The sequence below is a fragment of the Carassius carassius genome, chromosome 23, assembly GCF_963082965.1.
Source record: "Carassius carassius chromosome 23, fCarCar2.1, whole genome shotgun sequence".
NCBI lineage: Eukaryota > Metazoa > Chordata > Actinopteri > Cypriniformes > Cyprinidae > Carassius > Carassius carassius.
In genome coordinates, this window is record NC_081777.1 from 2018592 (window position 1) to 2040844 (window position 22253).

The 22253-nt window shown below is 35.9% G+C and overlaps 1 protein-coding gene across 2 annotated transcripts in view; it reads left to right on the top strand.

Annotated features, from left to right (window-relative positions):
• LOC132101202 (leucine-rich repeat and fibronectin type III domain-containing protein 1-like protein) overlaps nt 1-22253 on the top strand; it is a 156235-nt gene that overhangs the window by 70692 nt on the left and 63290 nt on the right. For both annotated transcript variants that reach the window (XM_059505937.1, XM_059505938.1), the window contains exon 2: nt 15576-15721. In XM_059505937.1, the coding sequence (XP_059361920.1) occupies nt 15675-15721 (47 nt within the window). In that variant the 5' untranslated portion in view covers nt 15576-15674. The remainder of the gene's footprint in view (nt 1-15575; nt 15722-22253) is intronic.

A 22253-nucleotide genomic window follows, 5' to 3' on the forward strand; every position in this document is an offset into this window, starting at 1 on the left:
ATTGTAAAATTATTAAAATATGTATCACAAGGATATACTATTTCAGTTTTTCTAAATCAAAATGTAATGTTTAATTCAACTGTTTGTTTCAACACCAACTGTTTACAAAAACATTATGTTACAGTACCTGTGTTTCAGCTTAATTGATGTTTAACGTTTTGTGATGTTTCTTAAAATGCATAATGAAGGTATTCATAATGTATAGTTGCAATGCATTATACTGTATCTTTTCAAAAATAACTGTAACTAATGTTCAAATGCATTACATTTATTGAGGGTTTGTTTATCATGCTTTAATTCCCTATACTTTTTAAAAGTGTGAAAGTGAATAAATATGATTTAGAATTATTTATGATGTCATACAATGCATTATGAGTTGCATTGGATTGCATGAGTATTTTACTTTTATAATGCATTATATATAAAAGCTTTAAGTAAAGTGTTACCGTATTTTTTTTTCTTTTCTTTTCTTGACGTCTGTTCGTCTGTGAGAGCTGTGAGAGTCTAAACTGACAGGAGGAGCAGATGAGCTTCCTGCTGTGTGTTTTTACAACAGCTGCTACTGAATACATATGAAAATCCTGCAGCGCCATTTGCAGGAAAGCAGAAAGAAGCTCAGCAAGAGCGAAATAGCAGGTGACAGAAAAGTGGCACGCGTGTTGTAGCAGGCAGAGGTGGAGCCCATGCAATATGTGCATTTTTCTGCATCACTCTCAAAATGAGCTGACATTTAAGCCACACTGGAAGAGCAATAGTTTGAGCGAACAGCAAAACAGAAATGTTGTTTCAAGGGAAACTGAGGCTTGTACTGGCTCTGTCTCTTTCTCCCCTGTCCTGCTCTGATTGGGATGTTGACTATCCCAGTGAGATGGGGAAAAATGATGTTTGCCTGTGTCTTCTCAACAAACGGCGCCAGCTGAAATCATTACCCGCAGGATACTCCCAGAGAAGCCATGCGCATCCCACACATCCCTTACACTAAAACACCTCGGCAGGTGAAAGTACTTTCCAGAGAAACTTCACTGTGCCGCACACTCTCGCTCCATCAAACCAGAACAATTACTGTAACTAGGACACTTAGAGGCTGATTCTATCACATTTCTGCTGGAGGAATATTACTCTGTGAGATTAGATGAGTATATGGAAGGCCGTTTCCACCAAAACAAGATCATTGTGACTTTTTATCTCAAAATTCAGAAATTAGAAACAAACTTGAAATTCAGACTCTTTTCTCAGAATTGCAACTTTCAATCTCAGAAATGCATGTTTACATACATCAGTTGACTTTTTCCTTGCAATTACGACTTTTTTTTTCTCAACTGAGATATAAACTTGCAATTGAGAGAAAAAACTCAGAATTGCAAGATATAAAAATTCTGAGAAAAAAGTCACAGTTCTTACTTAACTTAACTTAAAGAAGTTAGCATTGCAAGTTTATATTCTGCAGTTCTTAATTTATAATTGCAAATGTAAGTTCTAGAAATTCTGACTTTATAACTCACAATCGGGAGTTTAAATCTTGTGATTCAGAGTGAAAAGTCAGAAATGCATGTTTATATCCTGCAATTTCCGCAATAGAATTGCTAGATGTAAAGTTGCAATGACCATGTTTATTTAATTGAATTTATTTATTTTATTCACTGGAGGCTTCCCTGGATGAGCGTCTATGACGGATCAGTCTGCGTTAATCAGCTGAGCTCTTCCAGTGTGCTGATGTTCATCAGAGCGGCTGTAATTTGATGAGTTACCCAGCATCGGTCCTGTGCTGTAAATGTGACATTGAGCGCTGACACTAGATAGAAAGAGCAAGAGAAGTGCAGAAGGCTTTACAGACGTGTTTGATGGCATCACGTCAGCAAGGTTTACTGTCGTCTGAAATATGTATTACATTTGAGACGGTCGGATCCTAGTTTATAACAGAGCCCAGTCCGTGTCATTTGGAGTTTATTTCATAAAAGTGCACTTTAAATGGCTTGTTTATTGGTAAACCTATTTGATTGACGACAGACTTGTGGGAGGTCAAATCTACAGTGATGAAACTTTTATTTTGGGCCAGTTTGTTAAATATGAGAGTGCCATACTGCTCTTACAACACTTGCTGTCTACTGAGGGTCAGTGAACTCTCTTCTTAATTTGTTTTCTAATAATGAACGAATGTGTTATACGACATGAGGGTGAGTAATTAATGACATGATTTTCATTTCTGGGTGAACTAACCCTTTAAATGTATTAAGACACATTCATGAAAGTCACTTATGTGGCCTTTTATTGCATCCTTACATTTTCTGCAAGTACAGTTTGTTTGTTTTTTTCTTGCACTTTTTTAGATTCGAAGTACATATCAAGTGCACTAGTTTATCTCACATGTAAATAAGCTAAAGCACTGTCCACTGTTTGCTGACTTTATCAAATGTAAAGATTGAGCACGATTGTCCGAACTCTGCATATCTGAGATATAAGATGTACTTTGATGAATATTTCACAGCTGCTTGACAGCGCCTGAGTTGCAGTGTTAACACAAACAGTGGGCCAGCAGTGATAGGGTTAGAGCCCATCTGTCTCCTGGCAGCCTCTCTCTCTCTCTCTCTCTCTCTCTCTCTCTCTCTCTTTCTTTCTACCTGCTCTCTCAGAGTAATTGGTCTATAACCCCTCTTTTCACACATATCCCCGACATAGCAGGATAGCAGACAACAGACATCTCTCCCCTGACACACGCGCATACCCACACTCAAAAACAGACACTTCCCCTCACTAAAAATAGCAGCTGCAGCTCAAAGCCTCAGATTTTCAGCGTTAGCCTGCATCACACTGGATGTGATGGAGTGTGAGGCAATGTGCGTCCTCTGTTTCCTCTCTCTCACGCTGTATTCCTCTCCAGCCATCATTTCAATCATTCACACTCACTTTTTCTCTCCTCTGCTACTCTCCTTCCCAATTTAGCCAGGACCCCATCTCCTGTGCATCACCTCTACCTTCTATCTGTGTATTAAAGCGCTGTTCTTGCTCTGGCCTGGACTCTGTAAAGGCTCTTTAATTAGCTGCAGTCAAAGAAGTTATGAGAATTGATTAAACCTATGACTCCAGGCTCAAAATCACACTGCCCTCTGAAACAAGGACGTTCGTAGTGTAATTGCGTGAATTTGTCATGTCCGATACACATAAAATAACACATGCTAGAAGGGTCAGAGGCCTGCCAGCGATGAGGGTTTTATGTGTGGCATGAAGGACAACTTTCAGCCCAGTTCAGACTTAACAAGCTCCGATATAAACTGTTTGGTTTCTTGCTGGGATAAGGTGATCTGCGAGTTCAAGGTGTTTTTGGACAGTCAGGCCACAGCCATCTGCTCATCCAATTGAACAAGATGATTTATAAACTAACGTATTTTAGTCTGGTTTCCCATTAAAATATCTTCTATTAATTTTCAGCCCCATACATTAACTATTTTATAAAAAAATATGTCTTAATAAATGAAATTAAAGATGCTCATATATATATATATATATATATATATATATATATATATATATATATTACATTTATGCATTTATCAGACGTTTTTATCCAAAGCAACTTACAGTGCATTCAGTCAATCAATTTTTACCTATCATGTGCTCCCGGGGAATCGAACCCCCAACCTTGCGCTAGATTGCTTGCTAACGCAATGCTCTACCAGTTGAAGTACAGGAACACTATATATATATATATATATATATTAGGGCTGTCCCCGAATCGAAATTTTCAAATCTTGCTGATATTTGACTGATAGTCGTATCATGTTTGGGGGCGGGGCAAAATACATTGAGTCAAGTCAGACATTCGCCAGCCATAATTACTGATGTTAACACACAGGGGAAATGTGTAACAAATGGCTCGCAGATACAAATGGGGTAAATAATGTTTTCATGTTTGATTAAAAGATAGTTAACACTAAAAGTGTAAACCCTAACTGTGCGCTGAAGAGATGTCACTGTAATACTACAACGAAGCACTTGACTCAACCAAACTCATTTTATATCAGATAAATAATATATCCACAATATATATACACTGGATGAAATGTTTCGAAATCACTTAAACCCTACCTGATCGAAAACATCCGGTGTCTGCCTGTGTCAGTTTGAGTCTTGGTAAAGTTTTACATCCCTGCAAAGATGCTCCTCTGTCGATCACGGATTATGGAAAGTGAAACATAAATCTATAACGGTACTTGGATTTATTCACGCACTTTAAAACATTTATTTGAAGTTTCTTTCTTTTCAGATTCTTATTCACGGCTTTATCATAATATGCTTCATATTAACTTATTGGGAGAAAACCGCAAGTTCTGTGTGAAATCAAACATTTGAGCGCTCACATATAGTCAGAATGGCATAATCAATAACAGCCCGTGAATTTTCGGCTGTTAGATTGGTAGCTGAATCAGGCTCCTGGAATCGAAGCATCAAATCGTCGACTATTTGGGGTCACCCCTAATATATATATATATATATACAGTACAGACCAAAAGTTTGGAAACTATGAAAACTATGAAAATTGTAGATTTACACTGAAGGCATCAAAACTATGAATTAACACATGTGGAATTATATATGGAATTATATACATAACAAAAAAGTGTGAAACAACTGAAAATATGTCATATTGTAGGTTCTTCAAAGTAGCCACCTTTTGCTTTGATTACTGCTTTGCACACTCTTGGCGTTCTCTTGATGAGCTTCAAGAGGTAGTCACCTGAAATGGTCTTCCAACAGTCTTGAAGGAGTTCCCCGAGAGATGCTTAGCACTTTTTGGCCCTTTTGCCTTCTGTCTGCGATCCAGCTCACCCCTAAACCATCTCGATTGGGTTCAGGTCCGGTGACTGTGGAGGCCAGGTCATCTGGCGCAGCACCCCATCACTCTCCTTCTTGGTCAAATAGCCCTTGATGCCTTCAGTGTGACTCTACAATTTTCAGAGTCATGAAAATAAAGAAAGCTCTTTGAATGAGAAGGTGTGTCCAAACTTTTGGTCTGTACTGTATATATATATATATATTATGGGACAAAAATACTGATTAAGACTGATTAATTGATTGATTGATTGATTGATTGATTGATTGATTGATTGCAATTTAGCAATAGAATGGCTGTCTGATAAGAAAGGATTTTGACAAGTCCTTGACACCCATTTTTCAAATATGTCAATACAAAAAAGAAAACTGCGCTTGTTTGGTCTTTAACCAGCTTGGAGAAGCTTATGGCAAGCACTGAGCAGTTAAAATGACTCGTAGCTGTCCTGCAGGGTGAAAACTTAATGGTGTCTGCTGACAATAATAGACTGATTGAACTCCTGTTCAAAACTGCTCTCAGTCTCTGTTTTGGAGGTCATTCATAACAACAGCCATGAATGGATACGGCCACATGATTACAGACATTAAGCTGCTGGCACTGTAATGAGGACCAAATAACAGTGATAGAGGATGGAAAGATGTGGCTGTTTCTGTCAAACCCCTCATGTGTAATTAGAGACTGTATAAATGATGTTGTTGTTGGTGGTGTTTTGGGCCACTTTCATTCCAGCAAACCCCTCGCATGCATTGATGTCCGAATGCAATGATTTCAAAGAGATGATGTGAACTTTTCATATTGCTTTCCAATGGATTCTGCCGTGTTTTGCTGTGGTTTCTGCCTACTGTGCCAAAGACCAATTCTTTTACCCCATGAATATTTTTCCTCTTCCATTTCCCATTTATCTATCCATCAATCTGCTTAACTCTCTCGCCGGAGTCTCTGGACTCAGTGTGTGATTGGCGAGGGCTGCTTTTATAGAGTCCAGGTCACACTGTGAAACGCTGTGTCCGCGGCGCCTCGACATTTGATGCCCGTCCTTTGTCCTCAGGCCTTTCCCATCATCTTTATGACACTGATAAAATGTGCTGTGAACATCAAGAGTCTAAAGTGGTGGAGGTGAAATCATTTTGAACCGGTTCACTCTCTCTGTTCTCCTGCCTGCTGCTCAGTCTTTCCATTGAGGAGTCATTCTGAAAAAAATCTGGAGACATATGTGTCCTTTGACAATAATGAAAAGATTTAAAGTAGTCATTATGCTGTTACCTACAGTAACACTTATTTGGTAATATGAAAAGGTTGGATTCTGTTGTTTTGCACAAATTATTTGCATTTGCAAAGTGTCTGAAAAATCCCCTATGACCTACATCTAATACACTTCTTCTATGACATTTACAGTTATTAATTTATTTTTACTCATGTTTTCACTGGTTCAGCATTAAAGCAATGTCTAATAAAAAGCGATATACAATAATTTATGATATGAGTAATTTAAAAAGGATGTTTATTCGCATGATAAAACAATTAAAATAAAAGTTGTGGAAAGGTGCTTCTAAAGTCAAGCTGTCCTTTATAATTAGCAATAAAGTACATATTTTAATAAATGCCATCTCCTTTTATGCAAGAAAGTTGAACTGGACTAACCTGAATGCAATTCTTTACTTTGAAGAACAATTTAGCAATGAAAGATTATGATAGTGCAGAATGAATGCTGTTTGATTCAATCTAATGACTCCGGCACAATCTCATCATAATTCAAGACTATTTTACGATTTGGTGAATTGGTGGAAAATTTGTCCAATTTTATAACTGGTTAGATTGAAAGGTGTACCTTTCACCTGCAATTTAAACGGTTTAAACGGTATGAGTCAGATTGTACAAATAACCAGTCCATACAATACTTACCAATTTTCATGACATCTCGTAGCATGACCCACTATCAGAATCATTCGTGACTGCCCTGATATCCTGGCGGACATTTTTATTTTTCAATCCCCTCATGTTCTTTCAAACCTGAATAAATGTATTTCTTACTGTATGTGCAAAGTAAAGACATATACTTTTAAAAATGTGTTTTTTTTTGCCCAGGAAATACTATTCTGTGATCAAAAATAGTGGTTGACCCAATATATTGCCATGCATTCTCAAAATAAATTGCCATCTAAAGCTTAAATCTATTTTATTTTATTTATTTTGTACAATTAATTTTCATATTATTTATTTGTAATTTAGTAATAATTATGCAAAATAACAATACGTTTTACTATCTTTAAATTAGTGTGTTGTTTTATATATCAGAATATATAATGACATCGGGTACCAATCAATCAATCAATCGATCAAACAAACAAACAAACAAACAAATCAATCAATCTATCAAACAGATAAATTAATAAATCAAATGTTCATGATGTGTATTGGTTGACTAATAATGCAAAAAATAAATAAATAAATAACAAAAACCACTGGTCTTTATTGACATTCATTTTATTGAATACAATCAATCAATCGATCAATCAATCAATCAATCAATCAATCAATCAATCAATCAATCAATCAATCAATAAATAAATAAATAAAGTATGTATCTGTATCGGTCGACTAATAATGCAAAAAAATGTCACTGTCATTTTATTTATTTTATAAATAAATAAATAAATAAATAATAATAATAATTAATAATAATAATAATAATAATAATAATAATAATAATAATAATAATATTAATATTATTAATAATAATAATAATAATAATAATAATTTTATTTAAAAAGAACCAGATTTTGAAAATTTCCTTCTTTTCTGGTGAAAAATTGTTTTGCTGTCGATGCAGTAAAACTCAGTCAGGTCCAAAATAGTGGTTGACAAATTCATCGGCCATCAAAAAAATCACTATCGGTTGGTAACTAGTCCAAAACAACATCGTCTCCATTGACTGTATGGGCACTGCTAACAATGTCTCACTAACATTGTTACTAAGACTTCAAAATCCTTTTTCCCCCTTGTTCGCTCTCTGTCCATCCATGTGTCCCAATCCACCTTTTCATAGCCTCATTCTTCCCCTGTCCTTTCCATTCAACCAGAATATATTATTAAATCAATCCTCACGTGTACTTTTTCACATAGTTCATAGCAGGGATCAGGGGACGGGGGACAGTATGTCGTGTGGTGGAGCTTCACGAGCACTTAAAGTGAAAGTGTAATGATGGAGGAGACAGTGGCAGCTCTCTGCACTGGGATTCATTTCCGATGGAGTGTCCCACTTGAGATTTATGTCTGCTACTCATCCAGCATTCAAGAGTCTGCCTCTCTTTTTATTTATAAGGATTCATTATTGCTGAAACCACACATACATGTTCTGCTGTTGGATTCGCACTGTTGGTCTGCCACAGGAGATTGATTTTGGGGAATATGTCGGATCTTCATTGCTTCGAACATCAGAGCACTCCCCGGATAAAGATCTCATCTAGATTTGTAAAATGGGAATTGGCCTAATTTTGCAATGCATGAGCCGGTTTGTGGTTTTCTGAACTTTTAGAGTAGTATCTAAGATCCCATCAGGGGTTTTTCTGTCTAATGCAGTCCAACTGACAGATCCTGGTGCTTTTTCATTGAGAGCATGAACAGGAAATGTAAAAAAAATCCATCAGGCTTTACACAAGATGTTTATTTTATGGTGTAATTTTAAATGACACAAATTGCTTTGATGATGTTCCACTGTAGTGCATTCAAACTCAGATCAAAGTTTCCCAGGGTACTGCTCTTTCAGTTGTGGTACTGATAATATAAAGAAAGCTTCGGGGCATGTTTGCAAGTGAAGGTGTGTCGTTTTCGAGGCCACAGCTCTTCTTTTGAAGATCCTAAACTTTTGGCAAATGCTCTTCAAGCGGGCAGGATCACTCCAGGGGGTCAACAAGCTGTTTATCTCCTGCTCTCTGTCATAAATCTCTCCTAAACACCCACTTCTATGACCGCCCAATTGGACAGATAGCAAACTACAGGTTATTTTCATTGAAATGCTCACAGAGTACAGTCTATAACTTAGTTTTTTTTTTATATTTTATCTGTTGTTTGGATGTTTGGGGCATTTTCAAGACCATTAAGAAAGATCTGGCATAGATCTTTTAATGTGTTTGCCTGGATAATTATGTTTTATATATATATATATATGATGGTTTGATTAAACCTGTGAAATATTGTTCCAATTTAAGTATTAAGTATTTATTTAGCATTTAAGTATTTAAGTATTGCATTTAGTTTTTATTCTTTAAAATACAATTTATTCTTGTGATGCAAATCTAAATTTTTATCAGCCATTATTCCGGTCTTCAGTGTCACATAGTCCTTCAGAAATCATTCTTATATGCTGATTTATTATCAACTTAAACAATCATTTGAACAAACACACACACACACACACACACACACGCACACACACAAACACACACACACACACACACACACACATATATATATTCATCTGTGATTTTTTTCAGGATAATTTGATGCAAAAAACAATCTTTATTCAAAATATAAATCTTTTCTAACTATCCAAGTATGTACTATAATTTTGTATCAATTTAACACATGTTTGCTGAAAACAAATATTATTGAAAATGTATCAACTGTATTGACCCCAAACTTTTGCACAGTATAGGGTGTATTGTTAGAAAATATTTATATTCTGTCTATAAATTCATAACTCTTCTGTGGTTTGGATTTGATTACTGCTCTCTCTCTCTCTCTCTCTCTCTCTCTCTCTCTCTCTCTCTCTCTCTCTCTCTCTCTCTCTGTCTCGTAGAGAGCGGCCAGCTAAAGACTCGTATCAAGGAGATGGTACAAAAGATGCTTCTGTACAAAAATAACTCTGACTCTAATGGAAGCCCTCTCCTGGAGTTGAGAGTTTCATCTTTATATCAACTAAAGTCTGAAACACTCCGCATATACTGCATTGTAATCGATACAAGCTTTACTTGACAAAGAAAGCAGACTGCGGATCTCTTTCTTGCTTGAAATAACCACAGGTGTAGCATTAATACTTGATTACGTGGAAGTTTGAGATTGCGATTGTTTGAGATGAGTTGCACAATAGATCAGAATCGGCCAGCTGTGCACAAACATTAGGCAGCTTGATATTTGCTTCCGTGCCAAATTAAATATTTAAACACTTCATGTGCACATGTGTCTCACATGATGGAAAACAGTGCTAGCATTCAGAGGGAAATGGTTCGTTTAGGGATTATTTTATGTATAATATATTAGTGCACTTTGATGCATGCAGTAGTGAATCGCAGCATGCTTTTGGAACCTTCGATAAAATAAAACAAACTGTATCAGATAGATATATATATATATATATTACCTCATTGGAAAATATGTATACTCTACTGAGACTTTAAAGCGATAGATCGTCCAAAGATGGAATGAAAATAAAGACTGGCTAATTTACTTATCTTTATGTAATTACTAACTTGAATGACTTTCTGTATTATTTATAACTCAAAATAAAATATTTAGAAAAAATGTTGGTAACCAATCGTATTTAATGACAAACAACTCAAACGAACAAACAAACAAACAAATAAAATTATAATTTCTCCAGATATTTTCTATGTGCCACAGAAGTAAGAAATTCAGAAGAGGTTGTGATGACCAAATTAAAATTGTAACTAAATAAGATATTAAAGTATATTCTACTCTATTTTATAAGCTTATGTATGTTACTATCCTAAATATGTAATGATTTGGTTAACTGCACTTTGTTATTTTTAGTAGTATTGTTTTCTTGCTCCTGTCCTTTCAGTTTTGAGTTGCACCATTTGAGAGCTGCTGATCTAGTGTGTCCAGTGCCATTTTATTTCCAGAGAGCTCGGATGCAAGCTAATCAGTGAGTTTGTTATGGAGCTCTCCTTTAGTATAATGTGCTGTGATTTAATCAGGGCTTTGGCCACAGTCATGTGGGTTCGTTATTGTGGTCAGATGAAATGTTGGGGAAGCGACTCTGGCCTTGTTTGCATGTGAACTGTATCTCAGCTAAAGTGAGTACTGTAGCCAGTCCAACGTTCAGATCGGTGAGATTTGCCCTTGCAAGTTAGAAGAGCAGGGGATAATGGTTGACATCATAGATAAGGGGTCTTTCCAGCACATTTACATGTCCATTAGGAAAATAACCTCATTAGCAGCTGATGAACGTTCAGAGGATTCAGATGAGAAGAGTGTACACTCTCAGCATACTGTACAGTCTAATCGCAAGAACCAGGTTTATCTGTAATGTATTATGCTACAATAATAAACCTTTGTGTGTTAGTCCTCATGAACGGTTGGATAACATGGTCGTAACACTACCATGTGTGATTTATATGTTTTTGAAAGAGTCTTCTCCTGACCAAGGCTTTGTTTATTTGATTAAAAAATGGAAAAAAAAACAGTAATATTGTAAAATATTATTGAAATGTTAAGAGTAAATTTATTTCTGTGGTAAAACATAATATAGCATCACTTTTATAGTATTTATATTTATCAGACTGTGATAGTAATTTTCAGCTGAGTCTTTGGCCATTTAAAACGTCTAAAGACGTCTAAAGTCTTTTTTTTCGCCAGCACCAAACTAATACTTTTCTATTTTATCATTTTCTATTTTACTCCATTCTTTATATATATACATAAAAAAACGAGCTATGTGTACTATGCCAGACTAACAGACTTGTCACAGGACTTGTAAGCGTCTGCTAAATGATTACATGTAAATGTTAAAATAAAACCTCTTGCCTCGGATGCTCTTTGTGAACTTTCACTCTTTATGATTTGCACCTACATCAGCATTCCTCATCTGTAGTTCGCTTTGGGTAAATGCATTGATATGAAGAATGTAAATATCCTGTCCTTGTGTGTTATGTTATATAAATCACAGAGGAATGCTTGAGAAGTTAGATGGCTAACAACATGGAGATCTGACGCATGCTTGTTGTAAAAGTGTGGACAGCAGGCCTGTTTGGAATGGAGGAGTGCACTGATGCCGATCGTATACTCGACTTCCTTCGCTCAGGTTGCCAAATTGGACTTATTTGGACAAGCATTTCGCTTTTATCGAAATGGAAAGATTTTATACGAAGCGATTCCTTGATGTCATGCCTGAGAAGTTGTGAACAAGTGTGTATGTGTGTGCATATGTTAGTGTGTATGAGGACGTATTGCGGTACGGTGTCACTTCTCAGCTCAGTAGCTGCGTCTGATGAAAGTTTGGCATTTTCTTAGATTTCTTTTCTTGACTCATTTGCAATCTGCAGATCTAATGATGGGAAAGAAAACCAGGGATGTTTGAAGGAAAAAACAAAAAGATTATTTGTTGAAATGACTAGAAAAGCAACTAGTTGTAAAGTTGTGTTTTTCTTTTTGTTTTAAATAGTCTTTTTTGAACAGTATCTTGTTTAATTAACTCAGTATAACAGTCTAAGCTTGTAGTGGGTCCTTGAAATGTAACTATATCTTCTGGTCATTACTTTTATTCCATACTTTGACGGCATATTAATAACTTCATACACATTAGACAATTGAATGTAAGCCTATGAGAGAGCGTTTCTGCATTTTTATTCAAAGGCCAGGAAGTCAGACGATGTTAGAAATGGCAAATGAAGTGATTTTTGAAGGTTTCTCGTCTCCATAGCTCCAATCCCTGAAGTACTCAAAGGGGATTTTGCTTCAGCTTTTGAACTTCAAGGCTTACACAATTGCAGTCAAGCAGTGCATATTTGCCAACGTGACCCAACAGTTCCCACTGCCTTTAATGAAACCATTTTTCCTTGGGTAAAAGGAATAATAAAACCTCAGTAGGGGATATTCAAATGCACTTTTCATTCACTGCCTATCACAGATTTCTCTGATGCAACGTCTAAACGTTTGCTCTGCCTTTGGACAGAATATGCCTGTCTGTCTTTGAACTGCTTTTTATACTAATGTGTGAAGACTAACAGTTGTTATTTTCTGTGTCATGAATGTATTTATTGTAGAAGTTGTTATGCATGTTGATTTGATCGCGTAGAGCACAGAACATTTTTAACCCTTTAACCCTAATCAAATAAGCATTACGATTTTTGCATACCATGAAAAGTGATGAAGTTTTCTACTTCTGTGTTTTTTCTACTTCTACTACTATGGCAACATTTCTGCAATATAATATTATTATGTTTCTTGCATGCGTACTGACATACTGTGAATAAGCTCACAAAATCATGCTCAGTTTTTTCTAAAACAGATGAATGTGACTATGGAATGTTTTATTGTGTTAATTGTTGTATGTTTTGAGGCAGTTTGGAAATAGGTAAATCGTGTTTCAAAAAATGTTTTGCTTCTATACTAAGCCTAGCTTATAGGGTTATCAAAAGCAAACATGAGATAAAAACACTTTTTTTTGTTTGTACAAGTCTTTAAACTCTTTTATCATGACTCGTGTTTCACGGGACTCACTTCTCAATGCAAGAGTAATGCTGTACCAGGTGCGCTAACAAGCTAGTTTACTACGCTAGAAAGTCTGTACACATGGAGCTGGTTATATGATGCAAATCAAAATGTATGTTAAAAAGTGTTTGGAGCTCATAACATAGTAGTAACAAGGAAATAACCCTTTATTTACTAATTATCTTCCCTGTAATCATAGTTTGTGTGAAAAGGTGTTAGTTTAGACTGAACTGGAAACTTGCAGTTATAGTTTTGAAGAAAGGTTGTGTATTTTTGATGATGTTGAGCTGATAGCCATGTCAGTCATGCACATGAATGTAATGGCATTTAACACCATCTATATTTACCATGAATAATAACATCTGGTTCTTAATGAGCGAGTTATAAGCAATCTGATCTACACATCTGTGTTTCATGTTTCATTTCGGCCCGCGATGGCACGTGAAATTGAGCGCTAATGAAACATCACCTGACATTTAGTTGCTTTAGAACCACAGAGAAATGAACCATTGGTGATTTGGAATTATTTTGGATTTGTTAGGTGTTTTGCTGCTCGCTTGCAGTGCAATTGGTGTAACAGCCAATATAGCGAGGTGTAAATGAGATATTTATCTGCAGTAGAGACAGCTATGTTGATGTTAAGGGGCACATTTGCGAGTCCAGAACTCGGTGAACTCACGCTGAACTGCAGGGTTCAAACTGTGTAAACTTACAGTGACAGCCTCAGTGATGTTAATGGCTGGGAGCACGCTAGTATTGTCACGTTGCTCACTTTCTGTGCTTAATTGGAAATGTGTTTTTTTGCTGCTCAGAGGGTCGATGTGAAGGTACTGTTTAACCGCTGTCTTGACTTACTTATGTTTAATTAGAGCTATCAAAAGATTTAAAATTGTAATCGGGTTAATTACAAGATATGGTGATTAATTAATCAAATCAATTACAAATAATCACATATGACAATATTTGCGGCTGAACCCTCATAGATAAAGACAAGGACATTAGTCTGCATTATTGAGGATGATGAGGGAATCATTAAATAGACAATGCAAACACAGTGTTAATTTCTAAATTATTGAAATTGTGCCCATCACTGACCTGCAGTGGGTAGATTTGGTAGCTGTAGATTTAATTATATTTAAGTGATAGTTTATTTATGCTACCATTCAAATGTTTGGGGTTGGTTAAGTTTTTTTTAATGTTTTTGAAAGAAGTCTCATATTACTCACTAAGGCTCCATTTATTTGATAAAAAAATGCAGTAAAACATTATATTTGTGAAATGCTATTAAAAATTAAAATAGCTGTTTTATTATTTGAATACATTTAAAAATTTTATTTATTCTGTGACGCAAAGCTGAATTTTCTGCATCATCATTCCAGTCTGCAGTGTCACGTGATCCTTCAGAAATAATTTATTTTTGGACCATCCTAAATGTTTATTGTCCATTTAATTCATCCTGTCTGAATAAAAGTATTAAATTCTTCAAAGCACTAAATTAATACCGTCAAGTTTAAAACAGTCGTATTTTTAGAAACATGCATTCTATTTCATCTCAATAATTTACAACTGAGTCGGTGGGGGGTGGGGGGGGGCATGATAAATGACATTAATTTTGGAATGTTTCATCTTTAATACATACTATATAACACTAAATTAACGTTAAAGTTGCACCTCTAATTTATATGCAAATTACGTTATGTGAATGTATGAGAGATATTAAGGGAATAAATTTAACAATTAAACATTTTGTCATGATCAAGCAGTTTTATTTATTTTTTTGCATTCTTTGGAAATACACCCAATTTTACCAGTTCACCTAGTACTTATCTATTTATTGTAGAAAACTGTGGAGCTTCACTCTCTGTTTGTGTTGCTCGGTCATAATGAATGGTAATTTAGTCTCTCCTGAACATGGTAACTCCACCATTAGCACCAACGTATGCCAATTACACAGCTAGAACATGTAGCGGCCAACATAAAAATTACCACTCTGTAATTTGGGACAACTTTGACTCTAAAGCCGAGGAAAGCCTGTCATTTATCTCACACTTTTATTTCCCCAACTCTCGAGAGCTGATGAATGAAGAACAATCACCATTTCTCAACACTGGGCTCCACTCAGCAATAAGACAGAGCGTCTGTGCGCTCAGTCAGTGTTTTTGTCTTGAATATAATCAATTACCCTTAGCTAAATTTCTCCTGTAAATGTAGGAGAATGCGATACACTGCTCAAGTGCTTTGACAGTCATTCTGTCTTCATCTATATTGGTTCTCTCTCTCTCTCTTTTTCCCACAGACAGATTGGTGTATCGTAGCCAATGACTCAATGACTGCTGTGGAGCACCTGTATCTGGCTCAGTAGTGTGGAATCGTCACACCCTGAAGAAAGGAGAAAATGGACATGCTGAAGGACTTGAGAATGCTGGGTCGGCCTCTCAGAGGGTCAGTGAAGTCTTGTCGTTCTGTAGTGACGCCACGCTGACATTCAGTCTTATTTACAGGTCTGAAACCAGACGGGCCTCTCGATGTGTGTGCTTTACCCGTGAGGGAAAGCGATGGCAAATTTAGCTGCAGGCAGCAATTATGCAGCCAAGCCCCAATGGCACATGCCAATTGTACGTTGGAGCAGATTTGTCTGGTCATATGACTCCATTTGGTTACATAATATAAATTAGTTCAAGGAATATAAGTAGATTTTCCAGTATTTATATCTGTATAGCATTTGGCATCATTCATGAGACAATGAGGACATTGTGGAAAAGATTTGTGTTAATATGCACGGACAATGTTGCAAGATAATAACTGATATTATGATTGGCATCTTTGGAACTCAGCAACTTTGTTCTTAATTTTTTTTTTTAAATGCCCAGTAATCAGTAAGTTAATTTTGTGAGGTTTGGCCTATAGATGAACCTAATTTTTCGAAATAATACTGCAGTTTTTTAGTCCGATTATCAAACCACAAAGGCTGTGATTTCCCCCACTTATTTACAGTAGCTGCATTAAGATTGGACAAATTTTGTAGGAGGAGTAGCAGAAAACAGAACGCACATTTGTCTAAAATGAAAGAGTGCTAGAAAGATAGAAGAGAGATAGAGAGATAGAGAGATAGAAAGAGTGCTTATGTGCTTTTATGACCACTATATGACCAAATATAAACTACTGTGCAAAGGTTTTAGGCCATTAATATTTTCATTAAAAAAAGGAAAAAAAGTAGTGTCTCAGTAGAAAACATCAGTTTATTTGCAGGTAGGTTTCTTAATGTATCTTGGAGACATTGCCACATCTTTTGGATTTAAAGGAATCAAAAGGAATGTTTGGAAACAGATGTTTCCTAATGACACTACACCAAAATAATTTACTTTAAAATATTAATGTCCAAAGCCTTCTGCAGTGTATGTGGACACCTAAACATTGAACACTACACCTGCATGAGCTTGTTGAGCTTCTCAATTCAAAACATTGCATTAACAGGTTCCACTCTTCTTGAGGAGTTTCCACTAGATCACGGCTGTGGAGATTTCCTCAATTCAGGTCGGGCATGATGTTGAGCTCACAGCCAGTGCTCAGATTCATTGTGAAGCATTTGGGGTTTCAGTCTGGTTTTATGCAGTCAAGCTATTCTAACCTAGACTCAACAAGCCATTTCTTTATGCTCCTCGCTTTGTGCACCGGTGCCTTACCGTGCTGGAAACAGTCTCAGTTCTACAAAAAAATCCTTTGCCTGCTGAGGTTTCATGGCTGTTCATTTGATTTTAAGCAGTTGTTTTTAATCATTGTAACTGAGATAGCAAAACTTGTTCATTAGAAGGTGTCCACTTACTTTTTGCCAAGTAACCAAGCATTCAATACTGCTAAAAATGAGCAGGAAAACTTAATTCATGCAGTGTAGCCCAGAATCTCTCATACATCCACAGATGTATTCTGCTCAGCCATTATCTGAGATAAGTCTGGTCTCTGTTGGCCATTGCTCTGGTCTTGTTCTTGTATCTGAGTTAAGTCTTGGCGGGAGGGGAGGGGTTTTTAAAAGTGCTAAATGGCCATACCACAGGGAAGCCTGTGACCCTTTGACTCTCCGGCATGTCTGCGGTGACTCGAATCGATTCGGCGGTGACAGTGAGAGAACCCATGCCATCTGAATTTGGATTCCCTAGAGATCCTCCTTCTCAAAGGGACACTGATCTCGAACCCTGGAAGTGAGATGATTCGTGAGAAGTGTAAATGTAGATCAGCTTCAGATCAGCTCGGAGTTCGTTGGATGGAATTCAGCCTCATTTTCAGTATTTGTAAAGCGAATCAGTGAAAATTTTATGTGGTTTTGCTGATTTTCACAACCTCATAATCAAAACGAGGGGGTTATGACTGACGCCCCATCTCATTATCAATGGAAAATCTTTCTGCTGCCGGGAGACAAATCTGTGTGTGTTTTGTAATCAAACACCCAGGCAGATGTTCTGCTGAATATGTCCAGTTCAGTCTCATTTTTCATATGTTTGATGTAAACCCATCATTTAGAGAACATCTGGACTCTTCTTATCAACATGTGAGATTCTGTTCGTGATTTAGACACATTCTGTATGTATTCTAATTGATAAACACCTAAAATCATCTTCTATCTATCCATCTATCCATAAATTATTTACTTTTGTACATTTTAATTGTTTGTAATTTAACTTTTTATTTATTTATTTATTTATTTTGTAATTATTTATTGCAATTAATTTTGTATGTACCTTTTTGATTTTTAATGGACTTATTTATTTATGTATTTATTTATTTGCTTTTTTGCTGCTGATGTCACAATTAACACACATAATGGTAGTGCTAAAATATATTGTATTTATTTTTCATTTTTTATTTTTTAAACGTGAAATATAATTGCAATTTAAAATAACTGTGTTCCATTTGAATATACTACTACTACTACTACTACTACTACTACTACTAATAATAATAATAATAATAATAATAATTGATTGTTACAAGCAAAGCTGTATTTTCAGCATCATTCCTCCAGTCTTCAGTGTCACATGATCTTCAGAAATCATGAAAATATGATAATTTACTGCTCAAGAAACATTTTTGATTATCATCAATGTTGAAAACAGCTGTTCTACTTCATTTTTTTTTTTTTTTTTTTTTTTTTTTTTTGTGAAAATTGGGATATATTATATTTCCCCTGATTCTTTGATGAATATAAAGTTCAAAAGAACAGCATTTACCTGAAATAGAAAAATATTTTGTTACATTATAACTAACTTGTCGCTGATTATCAATTTAATGCATCCTTTTTAAATAAAAGTAAAACAAAAAACACACCAGAGTATACTGGAGCTTTCATGTGTAAGCAACACAGTAAGTCGTTAAAGACTATATAAACTGGCCCATATCAGTCTTGTGTTGTGTTTTTATGTTAGAGATGTGTGTTTGGGATGTAAGAGGCCGTTCTGGACGAGACTCGTGGTGGCAGGAGGATGCTAACGCTTCGGTCAGTCGGGCAGATGGCTGTATGCCCTCATTGACGAGCAGCAGGTGCTTCAGAGCGTCCAGAGGTGCCAGCTGGGCAGGAGAGCGAGGATGGGAACAGGCACTGTCAAGGCACAGCGGTCATTAGGAATTGGACAAACAAAGATAAATGCAGTCGGATTGGATCCTAATGAAATCCCGTCGCGCTCTCACTGTGATGGCCTGTGCATATGTATTTCCATCTCTGCCTCTTCTAGCACCATCTCTCCATTTTCCATCCTCTCTTTTACCTCCGCCATTGGCAACAGACTCCATTTACATTGGCTTATTGCAAACTTCCACCTTAGGCCCCGCTCTATTGCTCTTTCTCTCACCCTGTTTTAAATTTCATTTATGCAGTTGTGAGGAAAGTTTGGGATCAAGCCAACAGGGCAGCCTCAGTTACTGAGTGAGAAGGATAATTCAATGAATTAACCGTTAGTGTCTGGGAAAGCAAGATAGCCTCTGTGTGTCTTCAAGGCTTCTAGACAGAGACCACAGTCATTCTTTTCATGCATGAAGACTGTACCCAATAACTGTAGTTTGGGTTGTTGAGTGTTATAATTATAGCTTTGGTGATTAAAAACCGAGCACGTGCTCACAGAGTTTCTCTAGTCTTGCCTCAGTGGGAAATGGACCTCATAATGCCTTCAGAAAATTGCATATTGCAATAATATTTCACAATAAAAATGATGCATGCTAGGAATGGGTTTTTCACATTGTTGGGCTTATGATGGATGCTTTATCATTGGTTACAGTGACCGCTTGTTTTTTTTTTTCAGTGAGAAAAAAAAAACATAAGTAACAATACATATTGATTTTCTCCCAGCACATTCATGTTCAGCACCACCTTTATTGAGCAGATTAAAAAATCGAGAGAATTGCAACAACAGTCAAATATTTTAAATCTTTTCATCTACTGTGAGTTTTTCTTTCCTCTATCTCTATGTTTTTAAGAAGTGTGTGTTGAGGAATTGTATGTGAAAGTAATGACAACATAGTACAGTTTGTTTTACTACTACTAATAATAATAATAAATTAAAATTGAAAGAAAAAAAAATTGGGAGATTTTGGGAAGAATTTGTTTGTCAGGTAATAGTTGATAAAGTAATTGCTTGAGGATTTAAAATAAATTAATAAATCTGAATCAGAGTTTTTTACAAAGAGGGTTGTTATTTATTTATTTATTTGCCATGTTATTCTCAGTATTTCCCATACCAAAATTTATTATATACATATTTTGCCCTATTTTAAGAGTGATATTGGCATATACAGTGTGTTACTTATAAGACAATATACTGTATTATTATTTTTACAAACATACATTCACTGGGTATATGACCATATAATTGTAGAACATTTACTTTATAACATCCCCATATTAAAATGTGTGTGTGTGTGTGTGTGTGTGTGTGCGCGTGTGTGTGTAAAAACCATTTCAGCAAAGAATATTTTATTTATATGCAACTTTTTTTAACAATATATTCAAAAGATCTGTATGTTTACGTTGTATGTCTATCCTTTAAATGTTATAAATAATATCAAAATGTGTTGATGGTTTTAAGATGGAGACTGTACATGTGCATGACATATATATCCAAAAATGTTTTACACATACATGCATATATGTACAGAATAGATGTGCATGTTAATATATTAAATAGTTCCAGTCTCTACTAGGTTTCTTATAAGTTTTTACCTCATATGACTATATATCTCATATATGGAAGTGTAGAATGTGTACACATTTTACATTTGTGTGTGGGTTTGCATGTACAGCACTGCCTTTATTGACTAGATTCAACATGGAGAGAATTGAAACAATGGCAGTCGATGCTTTGATCTGTCACAACCATGGCTGTAGATTCATTATAGACGATTGTCGGTTCAGTTTCTCTTTTTATTTTCTCTGACCTTTATGTGTGTAATGAGACTGGAATGCGTGGGTGTGCATATTAAGCCTCCCCCTTATCAGAGGCTGTTTTATATCCCTCCATCCAATTTCATGTTTCTTAATGCATGTTATTGGCTTGAGTCTCTCTCCCGAACTCAAATGGGTGCATGCATTGGATAATATTCGCATCCATGTGTCCTCCCGAGTGCCATCAAAGATCATTGCATCTAGGGGAATAATGGAGGCTCACTCTATTCTGGCTGTGAGGGAGTTTTTAAGAGTCTACCAAAGCAGTGGGAACAATTACCAAATCTCAACATGCAGCGTTAATAGTGTTGGGCTTTACGTGATGTGATGTTTCCCCCAGAGTTTGGTTTGAAAATGTCCACAGGCATGACGGCGTCTGCAAGACTTGTTCAAATACTGTCTTCTGTCCCAGTTTAACATGCAGAGACAACCATAAGTACGACTTTTGTAATTTATTATGATAACAAATATAAACAATGTAGCTCTGTTTTATTTGCATAACAACCAACCTAACAATATCAACCAATGGCATGAGTTTGGCCGATTAGTCTAAACCTGTTTGAAAACTGTCATTTAAGTTTATTGAAGTTCTTTCTGACGATGCTATAAATTGCCTTTCCTTTTAAAGTGATTTTACTAATGAAGTGTGTTTATGTGGACCAGGCACTTCATTGTGTTTTAACAGTGATTAACGATCTTGAGCAGTTGCAGTTGAAACAGATGAATATGTACCTCCAAAGGTTGTATTATAGTGACTGATTTGGTAATTTGCTGTGAACACACCTCTGCATGTAATTTGCCATCTCTCTCTCTCTCTCTCTCTCTCTCTCTCTCTCTCTCTCTCTCACTCTCACTCACTCTCTCTCTCTTTCTCTCTCTCTCTCATTTTGAAATTGTACAATTAGGGGCTTGATTTGTTTGTTTTTGTTTCTTTATTTATTCCTTTGTTCTTGTGTTTATTTATTTCAGAATCACAAATGAACTAGATAAATAGTGATCATCGATTTTTTTGTTTGTTTGTTCATTTATTCTTGCTTCAATCAATCAGTCAATCAGTCAATCAATCAAATAAATAACACACTCATTCCATCAATTATCTATCTATCTATCTATCTATCTATCTATCTATCTATCTATCTATCTGTCTGTCTGTCTGTCTGTCTGTCTGTCTATCTATCTATCTATCTATCTATCTATCTATCTATCTGTCTATCTGTCTGTCTGTCTGTCTGTCTTTCTGTCTATCTATCTATCTATCTATCTATCTATCTATCTATCTATATGTCTATCTGTCTGTCTGTCTGTCTGTCTGTCTGTCTATCTATCTATCTATCTATCTATCTATCTATCTATCTATCTATCTATCTATCTATTAGGCATGCATTTATACACATTATTATTTCAAGTTCACAACGGATCTTGACAGCCAGTGAATGCATTTTCATTGTAAGAGAGAGGTAATGAGTTTTGAGCAATTTGTTTGGAAGTTTCATTCGAAATCCACCTGGACAGCAGCTCAATTTCAGCAGGCTTGACACATCTGTTTAC